Source organism: Schistocerca americana, chromosome 5, assembly GCF_021461395.2.
Source record: "Schistocerca americana isolate TAMUIC-IGC-003095 chromosome 5, iqSchAmer2.1, whole genome shotgun sequence".
Lineage (NCBI taxonomy): Eukaryota > Metazoa > Arthropoda > Insecta > Orthoptera > Acrididae > Schistocerca > Schistocerca americana.
The window spans coordinates 767,516,412-767,538,199 of NC_060123.1; the positions used below are offsets into that span (position 1 = coordinate 767,516,412).

The 21,788-nt window shown below is 40.7% G+C and overlaps 1 protein-coding gene across 1 annotated transcript in view; it reads left to right on the forward strand.

Moving 5' to 3' along the window:
- Positions 1-2,516: 2,516 nt before the first annotated feature.
- The window catches only part of LOC124615376 (molybdenum cofactor biosynthesis protein 1-like), a 42,053-nt gene continuing 22,781 nt past the window's right edge, over positions 2,517-21,788 (forward strand). Inside the window, exons 1-2 of the mRNA XM_047143202.1 lie at positions 2,517-2,726; positions 11,928-12,073. Coding sequence (XP_046999158.1) covers positions 2,517-2,726; positions 11,928-12,073 — 356 coding nt within the window. The remainder of the gene's footprint in view (positions 2,727-11,927; positions 12,074-21,788) is intronic.

The window sequence follows — 21,788 nt, forward strand, 5'->3', positions numbered from 1 at the left end:
TGTGTGTGTTTTGTCCACTTTGGAAGAAGACTTTCTGATCGAAAGCTTACTTGTTTAGTAGTCTTTTTGTTGTGCTTGTCTGTGACCTAACATTTCCTGTATACAGTGAATAGCAATGTATCTTTTTTATAATATGGTCATTATTCCAGCCTAGATTTTCTATTGTTTGTTTCCTTTTAAGACCTTATAAAGACAGTTACTGACAATTTCTTTTTTTCTTGTTGGAGAAAAGTAAAACCATATGGGGGCCAGACGTAGATTGTAAATGAATATGGAATAGAGTATTTTTATTCTCCCTGTATGCAGTGTCAATAACGTCACCTCACACACTTCGTTTCTGGCAGCACCTCCTTCTCAACACATGACTGTCCCCCACCATCTCACCATAGTCTTCAAGTTATATCCTATAGCACTTCTGGGTGGACAAATAGATGAAGGATGTAGTTTAAAACAGTATAACTAAACTTAAAAGTCAAACTGCCATTTTATAGAGACTGCCATCATTATTTAAACATACTAAACAACATCAAAACAGTCAAAAGAAATTTTTTTTCAAAAGAGCAGAAAATTGTAGTGAAATTCATGAAAGGATTGTTTTAAATTGTTATATCTTAAATCAATAAGTATGTCAGCATTTCCCAGGATTTTCTGGCTTAATTAAGACTAGGTCATGCCACCACAGTGGTCAGACAGTGGACTTGCCTTCGAGAGAACAACGGACCCGAGACCCATCGGGCCACCAAAATTTGGGTTTCCCTTGATTTCCCTAATTGATTTAAGGCAAATGCTGGGATGGTTCCTTTGAAAAAGATGACATTCGGTTGAGGAAGCTAATTTCTGTGGCAGGTCTGATGACACAGTGCTGGTGGAAGCACGAGTATTTCAGAGCACACCAATCATTGCACATTGTTAAACATAGGGCTCTGCTGTAGACAACCCCTGTATGTTCCCATGTTGACAACACTGTTGAATTACAATTTCTGTGGCTCAGGAGCATTGAGATTGGGCAGTGAATCAATAGAAATGTGTCATCTGGTTGAATCATTCGTGTTTCGCATTACACCTGCTTGACGGTTTTGTGCACATACACTGTCAACAGAGTGAATTGGTGCTTGAAAGGTGCACTTTGCTACAGACTTAGGCCAGTGGGAGCAATATTATGCTATGGAGGACATTCACCTGGTCTTCTATGGGTCCTGTGGTAGTAACTGAAGGCTCCATAACAGCTTTGTTCTGTGTGAACATTATTGTGCACTGTCCGCACTCTGTCCCTAATGAAGGTGACATGTTTCAACAATATGACTTTCAGTGTCACGAGGCCAGAATCAAATTCACCCCTTCTGAATCTGATGGAATACATCTGCGATGATATCAGATACCAGTTCTGCACCCAGAAACCACTGATCTCCAATTTATGGGAATTACATGACCTGTGCTTAGACATGCGGTGCTGCATAATGCTGGGAACATACCTCACATAATGTTGGGAACATACCTGAAATTTATTGAACTTGTCCCACACAAAATCACTGCTGTATTGTGTTCCAACAGTGGACAAACACATTATCAAACAGGATGTCGTAGTGTTTTGTCTCATCAGTTTATATATTCAATGCTTGAATGAAAGGTGTGCTCTTTTCCTTTTTTCTGCCATTGCGTGTATGTGTAAAGCAGGATGTTCTACCATATGGGCTTGTTTATATGAAGGCTGTCAGTGTTACTACCTGCACAGATACTAAATGCTCCTTTTGTGAAGACCTTTTATCTTGAGAACACTTTTAACTTTGTTTCACAAATGGCAGCACAGTTTCAAGAAAGCTTCATAATTTAATGTAATAGTTAAAATAATACCTTCAGCAAAAGATGTGTGCGTTGGAGTGGGAAAAAGGATTGGAGACGTATGTAGTTTAATTTTCTTAAATTGTTAAGAAGGTTAACAGTTTGGCATGCTAAGATAAATTCCCACATTCTCTAAAAAGAGAGAAAAAGATTAATTTAACAGAATCAGTGAGGTATACAAATATAACAACAGACTTGTAGAACCATTATTTTGTAGGTTAGATTAGATTAGATTCAGCTTTTGTTCCAAGACCCAAAACATGAGATGATTCTCATGGGTGAGTAACATGCCAGAAAGTATAACATAAAAAAATATAAAACATTTGAATACCCTGATCATTTGTCAGGAGATTGTCAAACTAGGTGAATACAATACAAACTGTAACAGCTAATATTTTCAGAATTGATACGCTGTCAGACCGAAACATTGTTATGCACTATTCATAAATTTATCAAACAAAAAGTACATAATCTTGATTGTTATGACAAAGTGCTCTCAGAACTGAAATCTAACAGACATTCTTATTTAAGCTGGCCTAACAGCCACTGTTAAGATATTCATGTATAGAGTAGGATGAGTTGCCTATCAAAAAGTCTTTCAAACTCTGTTTAAACCATGCTTTATCTGATACCAAGTTTTTAATGGTGTCTTTCTTCCACAGATAATTTGTGTTGTAATGCAAGGTTTTAATGAAGATGAAGTGTGCAGTTTTGTGGAGTTAACAAAAGAGAAAAATGTTGATGTAAGATTTATCGAGTACATGCCTTTCAGCGGCAACAAATGGAATGATGGGAAGATGGTCTCCTTTAGTGAAATGCTCCAAATAATTAGAAAGCAGTGGCCTGATTTTGATCCTCTTCCCAATGGGCCCAATGATACCTCAAAGGTACGTGCAGTATTACATATGAACATACATTGAAAATAATTTAATGTTTATGACTTACTACCGATCACAAGAATACTTCACATCTGCTGGTGGTATGAGAGATGGACTGGTTTAGTTACATATTTCTCATCCCATTCAGTAAGTCTGTCCTGGCCTGGGTTTCTCTGCAGCTTCTTTGCAACTCTCCCCATTTCCTGAACCTTGACAATCCTTTTATTTCTTCCCTTTTCCTTCCCCTTCATTGTTTCTGCCAGAAGAAGAAGCCACTGACTCCAAAAGCTTGCACATTTCCATAACTTTAAGGGGAGTTAGAAGGGGAAAACATTCTTTTTCACTTTTTTGGGTTTTTATCTGATTATAAAATTTGCAATTCTCCAACTAAAATGATATGTATATTACTTATAAACTTGTGTGGGAAGTATTTTATTTTATTTTCTAAAATATAATCTACACCAGTTGAAAATGTTAAAATTTTTACATGCATTACGTCAAGACCTAATAAAATCGGTAATTTATTATATACAGGGTAGTCCATTGATTGTGACCGGGCCAAATATCTCACGAAATAAGTGTCAAACGAAAAAACTACAAAGAAAGAAATTTGTCTAGCTCGAAGGGGGAAACCAGCTGGCGCAATGGTTGGCCTGCTATAAGGCGCTGCCATAGCTCAAACTGATATCATCTGTGTTTTTTTAAATAGGAACCCCATTTTTTATTACATATTCGTGTAATACGTAAAGAAATATGAATGTTTTAGTTGGACCACTTTCTTCGCTTTGTGATAGATGTCGCTGTAATAGTCACAAACATATGTTTCATAATTTTAGACGAACAGTTGGTAACAGGTAGGTTTTTTAAATTAAAATACAGAATGTAGGTACATTTGAACATTTTATTTCGGTTGTTCCAATGTGATACATGTACCTTTGTGAACTTATCATTTCTGAGAATGCATGCTGTTATGGCGTGATTACCTGTGAATACCACATTAATGCAATAAATGCTCAAAATGATTTCTGTCAACCTCAATGCCTTTGGCAATACGTGTAATGACATTCCTCTCAACAGTGAGTAGCTTGCCTTCCGTAATGTTCGCACATGCATTGACAATGCACTGACGCATGTTGTCAGGCATTGTCGGTGGATCACGATATCAAATATCCTTCAACTTTCCCCACAGAAAGAAATCCGGGGATGTCAGATCCAGTGAACGTGCGGGCCATGGTATGGTGCTTTGACGACCAATCCACCTTTCATGAAATATGCTATTCAATACTGCTTCAACCGCACGCAAACTATGTGCCGGACATCCATCATGTTGGAAGTACATCGCCATTCTGTCATGCAGTGAAACATCTTGTAGTAACATTGGTAGAACGTTACGCAGAAAATCAGCATACATTGCACCACTTAGATTGCCATCGATAAAATGGGGGCCAATTATCCTTCCTCTCTTAATGCCACACCATACATTAACCTGCCAAGGTCGCTGCTGTTCCACTTGTCGCTGCCATCGTAGATTTTCTGTTGCCCAATAGTGCATATTATGGCGGTTTAGGTTACCGCTGTTGGTGAATGATGCTTCATCGCTAAATAGAACGCATGCAAAAAATCTCTCATCGTCCCGTAATTTCTCTTGTGCCCTGTGGCAGAACTGTACATGACGTTCAAAGTCATCATTATGCAATTCATAGTGCATAGAAATATGGTACGGGTGCAATCGATGTTGATGTAGCATTCTCAACACCAACATTTTTGAGATTCCCAATTCTCGCGCAATTTGTCTGCTACTGATGTGAGGATTAGCTGCCCCAGCAGCTAAGACATCTACTAGGGCATCATCATTTGTTGCAGGTTGTGGTTGGTGTTCCACATGTGGCTGGACACTTCCTGTTTCCTTAAATAATGTAACTATCCGGCGAATGGTTCGGACACTTCGATGATGTCGTCCAGGATACCGAGCAGCATACATAGCACACGCCCCTTGGGCATTTTGATCACAATAGCCATACATCAACATGATATCGACCTTTTCCGCAATTGGTAAACGGTCCATTTTAAAACGGGTAATGTATCATGAAGCAAATACCGTCCGCACTGGCGGAATGTTATGTGATACCACATACTTATATGTTTGTGACTATTACAGCAGCTGGCCGGAGTTGCCGAGCGGTGCTAGGTGCTACAGTCTGGAAACGTGCGACCGCTACGTTCGCAGGTTCGAATCCTGCCTCGGGCATGGATGTGTGTGATGTCCTTAGGTTAGTTAGGTTTAAGTAGTTCTAAGTTCTAGGGGACTGATGACCTCAGAAGTTAAGTCCCATAGTGCTCAGAGCCATTTGAACCATTTTTGACTATTACAGCCCCATCTATCACAAAGCGAAAAAAGTGGTCCAGCTAAAACATTCATATTTCTTTACGTACTACATGAGTATGTAATAAAAAATGGGGGTTCCTATTTTAAAAAAATGCAGTTGATATGAGTTTGACCTATGGCAGTGCCATCTAGCAGGCCAACCATAGCGCCATCTGGTTTCTCCCTTCAAGCTAGACGAATTTCATTCTTTGTAGTTTTTTCATTTGATGCTTATTTCGTGAGATATTTGGCCCGGTCACTATCAATGGACCACCCTGTAGAAAGCTGTGGATTACTGTGTTACAAATGTTAAATTATGTTTGTATTGGTAGCACTGTCAAAAATAGTATCGTATCTTTTCATAGTATAAACATGCTTTGTATATCGAAGTGCTAACGTTCTTCCGAGGAAAAGTGACGAATAGACTGGTAAATCTCTCAAAAAGTATGACTCCAAAATGAAGTGTTTTTAAGAAATGTGGGTTTCATGGTAATAAATTTTTGTATAAAGAGAAACTTTGCGTTCAGCATGTGGTGTGTGAAGTTACAGACAACGAAATACTGGCAAACTCATGAGTATCTAGCGAAACACCCATTAGTGCTTCGAAGATTAAAATGAAACATAGTGATAACACAGTTATCTCAAAACAAAACTCATGTAAACGGTAGGTTAGGTTATATTCTGATACTTTTACACAACCTAACAGGGGTGTTATGTGAATGTGCGTGCTGTATGTATGTGGAGGGCCAGTTAGTTTACATGAAGACATTGAGGTATCAAATGGACTAGCCAGGAAACGTATCATTAATTCTGCCAGTTGTAAATATACTCATTCATTTTGGAATTCTGATAAGTGTAAAGATAATTATTTTGAAATAAATGTTAGGTGGTTTTATGGATTGAGAGCTATTGGCAAAGGTTACACTGCAGCAGAAACAATGTGTGTCATGATGTATATGCCACGCCCACTTTGTAAAATGGACAAGTATGCAGGATTTATTGGAGCTGCTGTGAAATCTGCTGCATGTGAGTCAATTAAGTGTGCTGCAAATGAAGCTGCTGAAATAAACGATGGTATGATTGACATATCCGTAGCTTTTGGGGCACTTGGTAGAAGCGCAGCTGCATTTCTAAGAATTCTGTTGCTACAGTGACCAGTGTGGATACTGGAAAGCTAATAGATTTCCAGATTTTAACCAAACATTGTTATAAGTATAAAGCAGGGCATGAAGAAGGGCATATCTGTGACAGAAATTATGAAGGACAACTAGTCGTACGGAGGCCTGTGCAGCTGTTGAAATTTATAATCGATCTGTAAACTAAAGGCGAGTGTGTTACACTAAGTTCTTAGGTTATGCAGACTCAAATGCATATAACAGTGTAGTAGCCACTCAGCCTTATGGTGAGAAGCTTATCACAGAACTGGAATGTGTTGGTCATGTCCAGAAGAGGATGGGTACCAGATTGAGGAAGTTGAAACAAAGTTTGAGAGACAAGAAACTTTCAGGTGGTAAGACCATAAGAAGCAGGCTGACAGACAAAATGATTGATCAACTACAACAGTATTATGAGATTGCCATTAGAAATAATACTGAGGATTTGTTGAAATTGAAGCAGGCAGTACGGGCTACCTTCTTCCAGAGACTGTCAGCTGATGATAAACCAGTACACCATCTTTGCCCTCCTGGATCTGGTTCATGGTGCAATTACTGCAATGCCCAGTACTTAAACAGGTCATACAGCCATAAACATTCTATCCCAGCAGCAGTTGTGGATATCATAAAACCTGTTTACAGAGACCTGGCAATCTGGAATTATTGAAGAAGTGTCTGCATTGTCAGACTCAAAATCCCAATGAGTCGTTCAATAATCTTATAGTGTCAGTGTTGTCGTAACTGCCGTCTGCGTCATGTCTGCTGTGCAGCGAGCTACGCTAATTTAAGTATTAACTCTATTTTTCTTACTTGTCACTTCTTCTTCCATGTGTTTTTGCTTTTAGGAAGCTTTTTATTGTCGAGTGCTAGTAATAGTGTTCCATAGATTTTGTGTTTGTTTTGAATACAGTCAGAGAGAGTCCGTTTAGTAAGCCATAGTGCCAGTAGTGCTAGTGTTTGTTTTCAATACAGTCCAGAGACAGGTAGGGCTATTTTCATTGTTTTCTACAGGAAGTGTCTAGTAACCACAGTTTAGTCAACTATCAGCCACCTTTAGTGAATTAGCAGTCTAGTTATAAGTTGATTAACTCTCTACAGTAAATTGATTTCTTAGGATGGATAGGATGTGTGACTGCTGTGTATGGACACAGGTGGAGCTGGCCACTGTTCGCGAACAGCTGAACGTGTTGATGGCCGCGGTTACCCGTCTTCAGGCTGCTGCCTTGGAGTGTAGCGGCAGTGGGGAGTCTGGTGCTTTGCATGGTACACCCCAGGTGATACATGCTTCACCCACTGACCCTTCTGTCGACACATCTTTGCGGGTACCGGGCGCGGTTGGGCCACCCTCTTCCCAAGGGGAGTGGCGGGTTCAGCAGCATTCGCGGCGCACGAGGCGGAGGGTCAGTGTGGAGGCTGGCTGTGTGGCATCGCCCGTTCTGCCTGTGAGTGGACATGTGGCCACTCCTTCAGCAAGGTCTGAGCAGACACATGGGGGGAGGGGTTTATTAGTTATTGGGAGCTCCAACATTAGGCGGGTGATAGAGCACCTTAGGGAAATAGCGGAAAGGTCGGGGAAGAAGGACAGTGTTCACTCTGTCTGCTTGCCGGGGGTCTCATCCGAGATGTGGAGGAGGCCGTGCCGGCAGTGATAGAGAGCACTGGGTGCACCCGACTGCAAATTGTTGCTCATGTCGGCACCAATGACTCCTGCCGTCTGGGTTCAGAGGTCATCCTCAGTTCATACAGGCGGTTAGTGGAGTTGGTGAAGGCAGAAAGCCTCGCGGGGTGGAATCTGAGCTAGCTATTTGTAGTATCGTTCCGAGAACTGATAGTGGTCCTCTGGTTTGGAGCCGAGTGGAAGGCTTAAACCAGGGGCTCAGACGATTCTGCGGAGATCTGGGGTGCAAATTTCTCGACATCCGCTATCGGGTGGAGAAATGTAGGGTCCCCCTGAATAGGTCATGCGTGCACTACATGCAGGAAGTGGCTACAAGTGTAGCGGAGTATGTGTGGAGTGCACATGTGGGTTTTTTAGGTTAGAGAATTCCCTCCCTAGGCCCGACAAGACACCTCCTGAGATGCGGCAAGGTAGGAGTAGACAAAATGCAACAGGGAATAACAATATTAATGTGCTAATAGTAAACTGCAGGAGCGTCTATAGAAAGGTCCCAGAACTGCTCTCATTAATAAACGGTCACAATGCCCACATAGTACTAGGGACAGAAAGTTGGCTGAAACCCTATGTAAACAATAATAAATTCTAAACTCAGATTGGAATGTATACCGCAGAGACAGGCTGGAAAGTGAAGGGGGAGGCATGTTTAAAGTGATAAGAAGTGCAATAGTATCGAAGGAAGTTGACGGAGATCCGAAATGTGAAATAATTTAGGTGAAGGTCACGGTTAAACCAGGCTCAGACATAGTAATTGGATGTCTCTATAGGCCCCCTGGCTCAGCAGCTGTTGTAGCTGAGCACCTGAAGGATAATTTGGAAAATATTTCGATTAGATTTGCCCAACATGTTATAGTTCTGGGTGGAGATTTTAATTTGCCCGATATGGACTGGGAGACTCAAACTTTCATAATGGGTGGCAGGGACAAAGAATCCAGTGAAATTTTTTAAGAGCTTTATCTGAAAACTACCTTGAGCAGTTAAACAGAGAACTGATGCATGGCGATAACATATTAGTGACAAACAGACCCAAACTATTTGAAACGGTTAACGCAGAACAGGGAATCAGTGATCATAAAGCGGTTACTGCATCGATGATTTCAGCCATAAATAGAAATATTAAAAAAGGTACGAAAATCTTTCTGGTTAGCAAAAGTGACAAAAATCTGATTTCAGAGTACCTGATGGCTCAACACAAAAGTTTTGTTTTAAGTACAGATAGTGTTGAGGATCAGTGGACAAAGTTCAAAACCATCGTACAATATGCGTTAGATGAGTATGTGCCAATCAAGCTCATAAGAGATGGAAAAGAGCCAGCGTGGTACAACAACCGAGTTAGAAAACTGCTGAGGAAGCAAAGGGAACTTCACAGCAAACATAAACATAGCCAACACCTTGCAGACAAACAAAAATTACGCAAAGCGAAATGTAATGTGAGGAGGGCCATGCGAGAGGCGTTAAATGAATTCGAAAGTAAAGTTCTATGTACTGACTTGGCAGAAAATCCTAAGAAATTTTGCTCTTATGTCAAAGCGGTAGGTGGATCAAAACAAAATGTCCAGACACTCTGTGACCAAAAAGGTACTGAAACAGAGGATGGTTGACTAAAGCCGAAATACTAAATGTCTTTTTCCAAAGCTGTTTCACAGAGGAAGACTGCACTGTAGTTCCTTCTCTAGATTGTCGCACAGATGACAAAATGGTAGATATTGAAATTGAGGGATAGAGAAACAATTAAAATCACTCAAAAGAGGAAAGGCCGCTGGACCTGATGGGATACCAGTTCAGTTTTACACAGAGTATGTGAAGGAACTTGCCCCCCTTCTTGCAGTAATGTGCCGTAGGTCTCTACAAGAGTGTAGCGTTCCAAAGAATTGGAAAAGGGCACAGGTCATCCCCGTTTTCAAGAAGGGACGTCGAACAGATGTGCAGAACTGTAGACCTATATCTCTAACATCGATCAGTTGTAGAATTTTAGAACATGTATTATGTTTGAATATTATGACTTTTCTGTAAACTAGAAATCTACTCTGTAGGAATCAGCATGGGTTTCGAAAAAGACGATCGTGTGAAACCCAGCTCGCGCTATTCGTCCACGAGAATCAGAGGGCCATGGACACGGGTTCCCAGGTAGATGCTGTGTTTCTTGACTTCCACAAGGCGTTCGATACAGTTCTCCGCAATCGTTTAATGAACAAAATAAAAGCATATGGACTATCAGACCAATTATGTGATTGGATTGAAGAGTTGCTAGATAACAGAACGTAGCATGTCATTCTCAATGGAGAGAAGTCTTCCGAAGTAAGAGTGATTTCAGGTGTGCTGCAGGGGAGTGTCGTAGGACCGTTGCTATTCACAATATACATAAATGACCTTGTGAATGACATCGGAAGTTCACTGAGGCTTTTTGCGGATGATGCTGTGGTATATCGAGAGGTTGCAACAATGGAAAATGGTACTGAAATGCAGGATGATCTGCAGCGAATTGATGCATGGTTTAGGGAATGGCAATTGAATCTCAATGTAGACAAGTGTAATGTGCTGTGAATACATAGAAAGAAAGATCCCATATCATTTAGCTACAATATAGCAGGTCAGCAATTGGAAGCAGTTAATTCCATAAATTATCTGGGAGTATGCATTAGGAGTGATTTAAAATGGAATGATCATATAAAGTTGATCGTGGGTAAATCAGATGCCAGACTGAGATTCATTGGAAGAATCCTAAGGAAATGCAATCCGAAAACAAAGGAATTAGGTTACAGTACACTTGTTCGCCCACTGTTTGAATACTGCTCAGCAGTGTGGGATCCGTACCAGATAGGGTTGATAGAAGAGATAGAGAAGATCCAACAGAGAGCAGCATGCTTCGTTATAGGATCATTTAGTAATCGGGAAAGAGTTACAGAGGTGTTAGATAAACTCCAGTGGAAGACTCTGCAGGGGGGACGCTCAGTAGCTCGGTACGGGCTTTTGTTGAAGTTTCAAGAACATACTTTCACCGAGGAGTCAAGCAGTATATTGCTCCCTCCTACGTATATCTCGCAAAGAGACCATGAGGATAAAATGAGAGAGATTAGAGCCCGCACATAGGCATACCGACAATGCTTCTTTCCACGAACAATACGAGACTGGAATAGAAGGGAGAACCAATAGAGGTACTCAAGGTACCCTACACCATCAGGTGGCTTGAGGAGTATGGATGTAGATGTAGATGTAGACCAAAAAATGTTTTTCTTGTAATGAAGACACTAAAGTGGGGGTCAGTCATGCTGTTATTGCTTTTACTGATGGCAACATTGGTAGCGTGAAAGTGCTACAACATATGGGAATTAATTCTGGAGCAAACTGCATCAGAGAATTTGAATGGATGGACAAGGTTTGCACTGGTATAGCAGAGTATGCAGCACAGTTGGCCACTACAGAGTCCAGAAAGAAGAAATCAAGAAAAAACTTAAAAAAGATCAAGAGGATGATATACAGTATGGTGCAGGGTGCTTCTGAGTGACTAAAAATAAAATGTTAAGCATATATTGAGTTACAGTCTATTAAAACTTTAAAAACTCTTCCTGAAAATTTACATTTTGTCTTGCATTTTTCCCTAAATCTCAGTAACTAATTCGAATAGCGAATTCAAATTTTCAGTATGTATCCTGAGCCTTCTGAACTAAAAGAAGAACATAATGTTATGTATAAATAAAATTATTTAGAATAACATACAAAAAAGTACACAAAATTTTAACTGTGTAATTAAAAAATTGTATTTCCAAAAGCAGTGGCTGAAATGCAATTATTGTAAGACTCAGAACATATAGTTTAATGTCCTGTAAAAGTTTCTTGTCAATGGCTACAGTTGTTCCTGAAATACGGGGAAGTTAAGTCACTAAATTTAACATTGTCAGGATATGGCGTTCAAACTCCCCTTAATGCACATTTTCTCCTTCCTCCACTTGGTGAGCAACACATTTATAGTATTTTCACAACAGCAGTACCTATTTTCTTACAATTTCTTTTTGCAGGCATACCATGTGCCGGGCTTCAAGGGACATGTGGGATTTATTACCTCAATGAGTGAACACTTCTGTGGCACGTGCAACCGTTTACGGATAACAGCTGATGGCAATTTGAAGGTGTGTCTCTTTGGGAATTCAGAGATATCTCTCAGGTGAGTGATGAAACATAGAATAATCATGTCCAAGTGAAAATTCATGTGAGGAAACCATAAAATTACTAGAAGATTGACAGACTGATCAGTATTTTACCTCCAGGAGGTGAAATTCCAAAACTTCTTATAGACACATTTGTTCCTCTTGTCCTCACATTAGTCATGGAGTCCGAGTGACCTTTGAGACCTTCAGAAACTTATCCCTCTTTCCTCTCTCATTAAGGAACTGATAGTTCCAAATGCTGAGTATAGAATAATACTTTCAAACTGTTTGCCATGCACATTAGGTATGTGGTTGGTATATGGAAGAGATAAACTGCAGTTAAATCCAGCAGGTATGAAATGAGTAATCTTTTCTTGAAGTTTTCAGCTTGCACCCTCCTCCCTCCCAGACATACAAACCAGATACCTCTAGCTAAATAATTTGTGAGTATATATAATTTGCCTCTGTCAACATCATGTTACACTAACCTATTTGTGAGATTAAATTAAAGGAAAGTAATCAGAACTGGAAATTATGTAAAGACATTTTTAGTTATGTCCCTATGTTGTAATAAAGTTAACACAATATTTCTGTCCATGTGATGGTAACTATGATTCGTCAGCCACTGTTGCCGAGCGGTTCTAGGCGCTTCAGTCCAGAACTGCGCGACTGCTACGGTCGCAGGTTTGAATCCTGCCTTGGCTCAGATGTTAAGTCCTATAGTGCCCAGAGCCATTTGAACTGTGATTCATGATTATCAGAGTCTATATGTTCCAAATAAAAATTGGAACTTCATGTGTATAAATGTACAAATTATTAGACAATGGGACCAACAACTGACACTTTTAAATTGATGACTAGACTAAGAGATTAATAATAGGAAAAAAACTGCAAGATACTTGGCGATAAGTTTGCTTCAGGACAAGGTAAGGGGGGTGAGGGGTGGGAAGAATCAGCTCTCTCTTTGTGAGCATACCAGAAATCCTTTATCAACCGAAGGTAAAATAAGATATAAAAATACAGGGACAAACAATTAATTTAAGTATCTTAAAAACCAAATGACTAATAAAATTGGAAGCTAAGAAAAGTAAGTTCATAGTAAGTAGGGTGAAACACAAGGGGCTGCAACATATTGCCATTGTTGTTTGACTTGTCTATCAAAGAAAAAAGAAATGGATCAAAACAAAATAAAAGTGAGAATGGAAATGTATCAGAAGCAAATAGGAATAAGCAAGGAACATATTCTTTAATAAAAAAAAAAAATGACCTGTGAGGCAGATGTTCCTACAATTTTATGTTCATAGCACAGCAGTCTGTGAAAGCAAAATATTTATGACATTGAAAAAAGAAAATCAGTGGGTGAAAAGTGTGTGTAGGTGAATTGTGGTGAAAGACTGGATATTGGAACTTCTGTTAGGCTGCCCAGTATTAGTTAACTTGGTAGTAAAGGAGCAAGTTTGCAAGGGCAGATAACTGTTTGACTACGTAAAATAGAGTGGGAGTATGGAAAAGCTAGTCCAAGATAGGATGAAAAAGATAACAGCAACTTAAAAAATGAATTGATAAGTTACCATGAACCCCATTCCAATCTAGTGAATGCAGTGGTTGACAATATCTTGTGACATTCGCCTATAAGGCTCAAACAATAATTGCTAAATAAAAATACAAAATGTTGACAAGACTGTATCGAAGCTGTCACTCTCTTTTGAAACAAGGGTGTTTAAACCAACAAACACGCAGGAAAGCAGGGACAACTCGGACACTAGAGGAGGATAGGAAGTATCATTGAAGGAGTGAGCATAAACCGTGTGGAATATGTGTGGTACAAGTAAAAAAAAAAAAAAAAAAAAAAAAAAGAAGAAGAAGAAGAAGAAGAAGAAGAAGAAGAAGAAGAAGAAGAGGAAGTGGAAAAATCTTGATCTGGAAACAAGGGAATAAAAATTTGCCACGCGAAGAGACAATATGGTACTGTGCTGATGAGTGTGTACAAGTGGTGATATACAATATACATTGATAAAGGAACTCTGCATTGGGCCCAGAAGACCACGCAATGCCCTTCGAGAGATGTCCTCTACTATATACGCGTATCTATGGAGAGTTAGGGGGTCAGTATACAACTCTCCAGGCTGTTATCAACTTCCAGAAGTTGAAGACACTGCTTCTCACTTGAGTAGCTCCTCAGCTGGAACTACAAGCAGAGTGTACCCTATTCCAGTCCGTCCACCGAGCAGAATTTCCCGGCTCTACAAGGAATTGAACCTGATCCCTTTCTATGGCACCCCTGTGGCATACTGACTGCATAGCTGTGGCAAGAGTCATAATATACACTTGTGAACAATTGAGTTATAACTATTCTGTTTATTGGGGAGAGAGTATGTATATTGCACCGTGAGTGAAACAGTTTAGTGTATCGTAAATGGAATGTATTCAGACCTTGTACTTGTTGTGTGAGAGCGCGGTGTCTTAGACACTTGTAGTGTTTGTCTTAGCATGTACGGACCAGTGAGCCTTACTTTCTAGTATTTTTAATTATATATCATTACTGGTGCCTCTGGCACTTTTGTGCTGCAATAGCAATAGCTTGCAATAGCAAACATTGAGTGAACCATGGTTTTTGGATTAGAAGAAGAGGTCAACTGGGTTGACATTGGGAATAGAGTGATGGGAAGTGGACAATAAGCAGTTATATCGAAGGGTGCATTATTTGATATGTTAAGGTTAATTATAAAATGTGGATTGGAGAATTTTTCACGTTGAGCAGAAGTAAGTTTACAGGACCAGATGTCAAATTACACATGATCCGTGTGAATCCCTATAGTCAGCATGAACACTGGCACACAGAATAATATATAGGTAGCCTTGCTGTATATAAAAAATCAGATTTGTGCTGAACTGTCATGAACAAACTGTCACTTCTCTGGAATAAATAGACTCTGATTTGTTAATTACATCTGTGTAAATGAAAAATATAGGAAAACATACGAGGGTCGGTCAAAAAGTAATGCCTCCCATTTTTTTTCTACTTAAAGAAATTAAGTTAAGTGAAAAATTTGAATTTGGCGCCATTCCTCAAACCTTCTTCTGCAATCCACTGCAGTAGTAACTTTCTGTGTCAACAGGTGGCAGCACAGCAGAAGTTTGTAAGATGGCCGACATCGATGTTCGTTTGAGACAGCGTTGTGTGATTGAATTCTTGAATGCAGAAGGTGAAACGCCCATACGCATTCATGAAAGACTGAAGAAGGTGTATGGTGTTGTGACAGTGGATGTCAGCACTGTTAGACGATGGGTTCGTCGTTGTAAGGAAGCTGAAGGGCAAACACCGTTGACTGACGAAAAGCGGAGCGGCAGGCCGGTGAGTGCAGTGACTCCACACAACATTCAGCAAGTTGATGACATCATTCGTGGTGACCGTCGGGTGACTGCAGATGAAGTGTGTCGCATTATTTCTCTTAGTAAAGGCAGTGTGATCACGATTATTAAACAATTGGGGTACTCAAAAGTTTGTGCACGGTGGGTTCCAAGAATGTTAACCGATCAGAATAAAGAGGCAAGGAAAACAATAGCCTCCCAACACTTGCAGCGCTTCCGTTTGGAGGGAGATGAGTTTCTGAAAAAAATTGTGACCGGGGACGAAACATGGGTGCATTTTTTTGAGCCCGAATCAAAGAGGCAGTCAATGGAGTGGCGTCACACAAGCTCGCCGAGGAAGAAAAAATTCACAACTGTGCGATCGGCAGGGAAAGTTATGGCAACAGTTTTCTGGGATACAGAGGGTGTGATTCTGGTTGATTTTTTGGAGCAGGGATGCACAATAAATTCTGTTCAATACGTCACAACCCTCAACAAACTTAAAGCACGTCTTCAGCGAGTTCGCCCAACAAAATCAATGGCAGATGTTCTTCTTTTGCATGACAATGCAAGACCACACACCAGTCGTCACACCTCTGACGAGATTGTCAAAATTGGATGGGAAGTTTTGCCTCATCCCCCATACAGCCCTGACCTGGGACCATCAGACTTCCATCTGTTCGGGCCACTAAAAGAAGCTCATCGTGGGATTCATTTTGAAGATGAGGAGGCCGTCAAAACATCCGTGCGTCAATGGCTTAGGAAGCAGAGCTGTGATTTTTACCGTGCTGGGATACATGCCCTTGTTCAAAGATGGACCAAAACTGTAGAGATGGGCGGAGATTACATTGAAAAATGACAAAATGATCCTCAATGTTGTGGTTTTCAACCTATGTAATTGCATTTAAATTTCCTGACAATTAAACGTAGAAAAAAAAATAGGAGGCAGTACTTTTTGACTGACCCTCGTAGATTGCTGCTTACTGTAAAGGAGACATGTTACATTGTAGACAGGCACAATTAAAAAGGCACTTACACAAAGCTTTCGGTCACAGCCTTCATCAGCAAAAGAGATACAGAGAAACACACACATTCATACACACAGGCAAGCACATGTCACACACATATGACTGACAACTCCAGTAGCTTGCCCCTAGCTGCTGGACTTGGCAGTTTTTTTTTCTCTGTGTGTGTGTGCGTGCGTGCGCGCGTGGAGTGCTTGCTTGTGTGTTGTGCCTGTGTGCAACTTTGTTTTCTTTATGGTAAATAGTGATCTATCTTTCCCTGCACTGTTGATATTCCTACCTGGAATTTCCATTGTTTAATCAGTGTAAATAAGAAGGACACAGTTACATATATTCTGTCACTTGAAGACTAATACATGAAGTAAGTGGACATTATTTTTTATTGCAGAGGATCTTTGTCACCACTAATTATTAATTTTGTGTTCCAGTTAATTAGACATGGTTTCATCCTTTCGTGGATGTGCTCTTTTTGTTAAATCTTCCTGCAAAAGATCTGATTTACTTCAAATTAATAAACCTGAGTATTCTGAAAAAGGAGGTGCAGCTTACAGCTGCAGTGTGACAGTTGATCACAGGGTGATTTTATCACTGCCATATCGTGGGTAACCATGGCTCGAGACACTTATTCTATAAGGGTGTGTAGTCATTGGGCTTTCTTGTACCACAGTGTCAAAGGTGCACTGTGAGCAGATTTATTCAAGGAAAATACTACCACAATCAGCAGAGTGAACTGCTATGGGCAACAGGATATCATTGACAGGGGTTACCACTGACTAGCATGGCTTTAGCAGCGAACAGGTGGGCCACAATGTAGCAAATGACTCACCAACTCAGTGACAGTCAATAAACAGTAACCATTCATGCCACTGGGAACTGTCACCTCTTTGTGGGATACAAAGATGCAATCTGCACACTGCTCGTCACAGTTACAAAGATTAGCATTGGTTCGGAACAGCACCAGGGGATGCTCGAAGCATGCAGGAAGGTCGTCTGTCTGATGATTTGCGGTACATATTGCCAAGGTGGCAGGGTGCAAAATAAGGAGTGATCAAAAAACTTCCATTTGAAGGCTGCATAGTTCAGACCAGTATGCCACACACACACACACACACACACACACACACACACACACACACACACATATCCATCCGCACATATACCCTGCTTGTGTCTGTATATGTGCGGATGGATATATGTGTGTGTGTGTGTGTGTGTGTGTGCGAGTGTATACCTGTCCTTTTTCCCCCCTAAGGTAAGTCTTTCCACTCCCAGGGTTGGAATGACTCCTTACCCTCTCCCTTAAAACCCACATCCTTTCGTCTTTCCCTCTCCTTCCCTCTTTCCTGATGAAGCAACTGTGGGTTGCGAAAGCTTGAATTTTGTGTGTGTGTTTGTTTGTGTGTCTATCAACATACCAACGCTTTCGTTTGGTAAGTTACATCATCTTTGTTTTTAGATATATTTTTCCCATTTGGAATGTTTCCCTGTATTATATTATATATCAGTGCTTTCCTCTCCCACAACTATCCTGCAGACCTTGTCCACAAACAGATCTCCCAAACAATACATTCCTCCCCACCCAACAACAATGTTACTACCCCCAGACCACACAGAAGCATCCCCCTTGTCACAAAATATTATCCTGGCCTCGAATACATCAACTAATTACTCCGCCACGGATATGAGTTTCTCAAGTCAAGCCCTGAAGTGAGATCATCCCTTGACAATATTCTCCCCACACCACCCAGAGTTGCCTTTTGCCGACCCCCTAACCTCCGTAACATCCTTGTCAAACCCTACAATATTCCCAGACCACCTTCTCTACCCAGCGGTTCCTACCCCTGTAACCGACCCCGATGCAAAACCTGCCCCATGCATCCCCCCACAACCAACTACTCCAGCCCCGCTACTGGTATAACATACACAACTCAAGGCAGGGCCACATGTGAGACAGCACGTCATTTATCAGCTGACATGCCTGCACTGCACAGCCTTTTACATTGGTATGACGACAACTAAACTGGCTGAGCGCATGAATGGGCACAGACGAACTGTCCACCTAGGAGATGTCCAATACCCAGTAGCGGAGCATGCCCTCCAGCATAATTCTAGGGACCTAGGAACCTGCTACACCATATGTGCCATTTGGCTTCTCCCACCCAACACCAGTACCTCGGAACTGCAGAGATGGGAACTTGCACTCCAACACATCCTTTCATCCCGCCATCCCCCTGGACTGAACCTATGTTAACCAACCTCACTCCCATTTACTCTTTAGTCTTCTCCTCTTTCCCTTTCCTCTTTAGCCATTCACGCATCTTTTTATCCTACATAGTTGTGTTTATCTTTATACTATGTACCTCTTTACTTCTGTATTCATCCTCCTTGGTTTGAAGCTGGCACAGTAATTACAGTAGAATATCTTTGGCTTCCCTCTGACATCCATGCCTCCATCTTTGCTACCCTCCCTGTTTACCTTTTCCCTGTTGCTTCATAACCTGGGTTGTGAATAACTGAATCCACTTTCCCTTCTTCCCCTTTTTTCCCCTCTCTCCTCCCTGATGAAGGAACGAAGTTCCGAAAGCTAGGATACGTCAATTTTCTGTTCTGTTTTGTGTATCTATCGGCTGTACTGAGCTGAGGTAAGTACTCACCAGGCCCTCTATCTCTTTGTTAGTATTTGTTTCATATATATAAACACACACATACACACACATACTCACACACACACACACACACACACACACACACACACACACACACACACACACACAGGGTGATGCGTATTAACATTTAAAAACCTCCAAAGCACTGTAGATGACCCTGAGACAAGTAATTTAATACAAGACACAGTGGATCACAAATGTTGGATACGATACAAATGTTGGGAAATGTGTCAAAAGCGAATGACAAATGTCACCAGATGATGTACCTTGCCATGCTTGCAGTGGTTGAGCCTCTTGGTCTGTCACACTTGATCATCCCAACCCAAGTCAAGTATTCATATCGTTGTGGCTACGGATACATGTGTGCGACTTTAGTGATGGCGTTCAGGATTTGTGTCTTGCATCTGGCAGGCAGTATTTTTTCATTGTGTTAAACAATTATGTATTTATATTGAAGTTTATTATTTTATTTACCGGTCTTGCAGTTTCCTTGATTTCTTGCAAAGTACAGTACAATGAAAACCTACCATAAGTAGATGAGTGTAAACTTCAGAATAGCATCATCGCCATTAAATGACCTTTGTTTTCTTTACTAACTAATGTCTGTAAACAAAAAGAGAAGTGACAGAAGCAAAAAACACAAAATCAGAACTGCTTTTGCTTGATTACAGCAGGGACAGTAATTTTGTAACATCTACATTTACAACAGATCATATTTACAAAATGTTTTGAAATTTGCTCTGTTTTCTCAAATGAAAGTATTGCACTGCTCAATCATTCCTTTACACTCAACCCCGACTGCTGCACATGCTGTGGGGTATGTCATCTGGTTACGTCATATGTTCAGTGTTTCTCACCAATTTTTGGGGTATTTTGAAATTTACAAAAAAGCAAATGCAGAAAGTTATCACATTTTGCTGCACAATACCTGTGTCACAGAAAAATAATGTATACAAATCTTCTCAGATTGGCCACTGAATAACTTTGTGCAAGCCTCGCAATATTTCACCAACACAACTGTTCGTCATCTTCAGGTAGTGGTGGGTCCTGTCATCACTGCTGCAAGATGTGACTGGTGATATTCGCACAGCAGAATTGAAATTTGTCAGGCTAGAAGCAGGAGTACGAATGTGTGGACAGGCACTCCCAGTTGGATGGAAATGCCATTCATAGTAGCCTTCTGCTTATGTGTTGTGGGCAATGACTGCACTTCTGGACACTCGTGTGGTTAAAAGCTGAATTAACTCTCTGCAAGGTGCTGCATCAGGTCATACATCGAAGGATCTGGTTTCTACTGTTTTAATTTCATGGCAGTCAGTGCTGGATTCTGGGCAGTGCTTAGTCAAAATTCCATATTCCTGTTGGTAAGATTGCCCACCGTATGGCCTCTTGGGAAACGTGTGGTGCCCTGTATTCAGGCAGTGCTCTGCTACCACTAATTTACTGGGTGGCATTTTTGTCAGTGCTGTTGAACACAGTGTTCTTGCACAATGTGAGGTGTCTGCCCTATATAAGATTTCCCATAATGGCATCAGATCTTATATATGATCTATGTTTTCTAGGGTCAAGATTGTCTTTAACTTAACACAAACACTTCCTTAGTTTCGCTGGTAGACGAAAAACACACTTGATTCTGTTTCTCCTAGCGATTCTTTCTATTTTTGAAAACATGCCACTGAAATATGGTAAGAAAGCCATTTGCAGTGCTTGTCTAAGTATCTTCATTTACATCCCTACACTGAACTTGCTTTGCTCAGAACACATTGCAAATCTGTTTACAAGAATAAACGTTCTGCTGCAACACTGTTATTAGGTTTTACAGTTCACCAGGCAGACTGTTGGTATCTGAGATCACGTGTGCTCTATGTGCCAGGGAGTGTAAGACACTACCACATTGTGCAGGGTGATGGCAACTTTTGGACCGCAAATATAACTCTGCGTGTATCAGTTTGCAGTAGAGACTATGCCCCAGTGTTCTGTCAGCTTTTCTTCTAACTGTGACATCCAGGAATGGTAAGCTGCTATCTTTTTGTACTTCCACAGTGAACTGAATATTCAGATGGAGCGAGTGCAAATGCTGCAGGGACATAGGTAGTGTCTGTATTATGTGGGCCACACCACAAATGTCTCTTCAGCATTCTGCCAGAAGGAGGAATGTTGGATATTTACTAAGGGAAATAGAGGATCTCCCATGGGAACACTGTCCACTTGATTAAAGTAGTTGGTGTTACATAAGAAATAGGATGAGGTATGCACATGTTTAAACAGCACCACAATTTCTTTCTCAAACTTGATGTTAATAACCTCTAATGAGGGCTGCAGGGGCACTTTTGTAAGTAATGATATAACATTTGAGCTAACTAAAAGATCTGAAAGTTCTAGTTTAAGCATCTTCAGGTATTCTATGAAATCCTCTGAATTCTAAATATGATGGTCATAGTCATCCACATGATAAATTTCAAAGCTGTCATGTGGAAATTGCCAGTTGCATCTTGCAGCAGTGATGGTGGAAATCACCACCACCTGTAGATGCCAAAACGTTGTGTCACTTAAATATTGAGGGAGGGACTTGCATAATGTTATCTGGTGGGGAACCCAAAGTGTTTTTGCAACAGATCTATCAGGCAAGCATGAAAAGTCACATATACTCCAAGCAGTAAGTACCTGTCGTAAAATGATCACATTAGTGA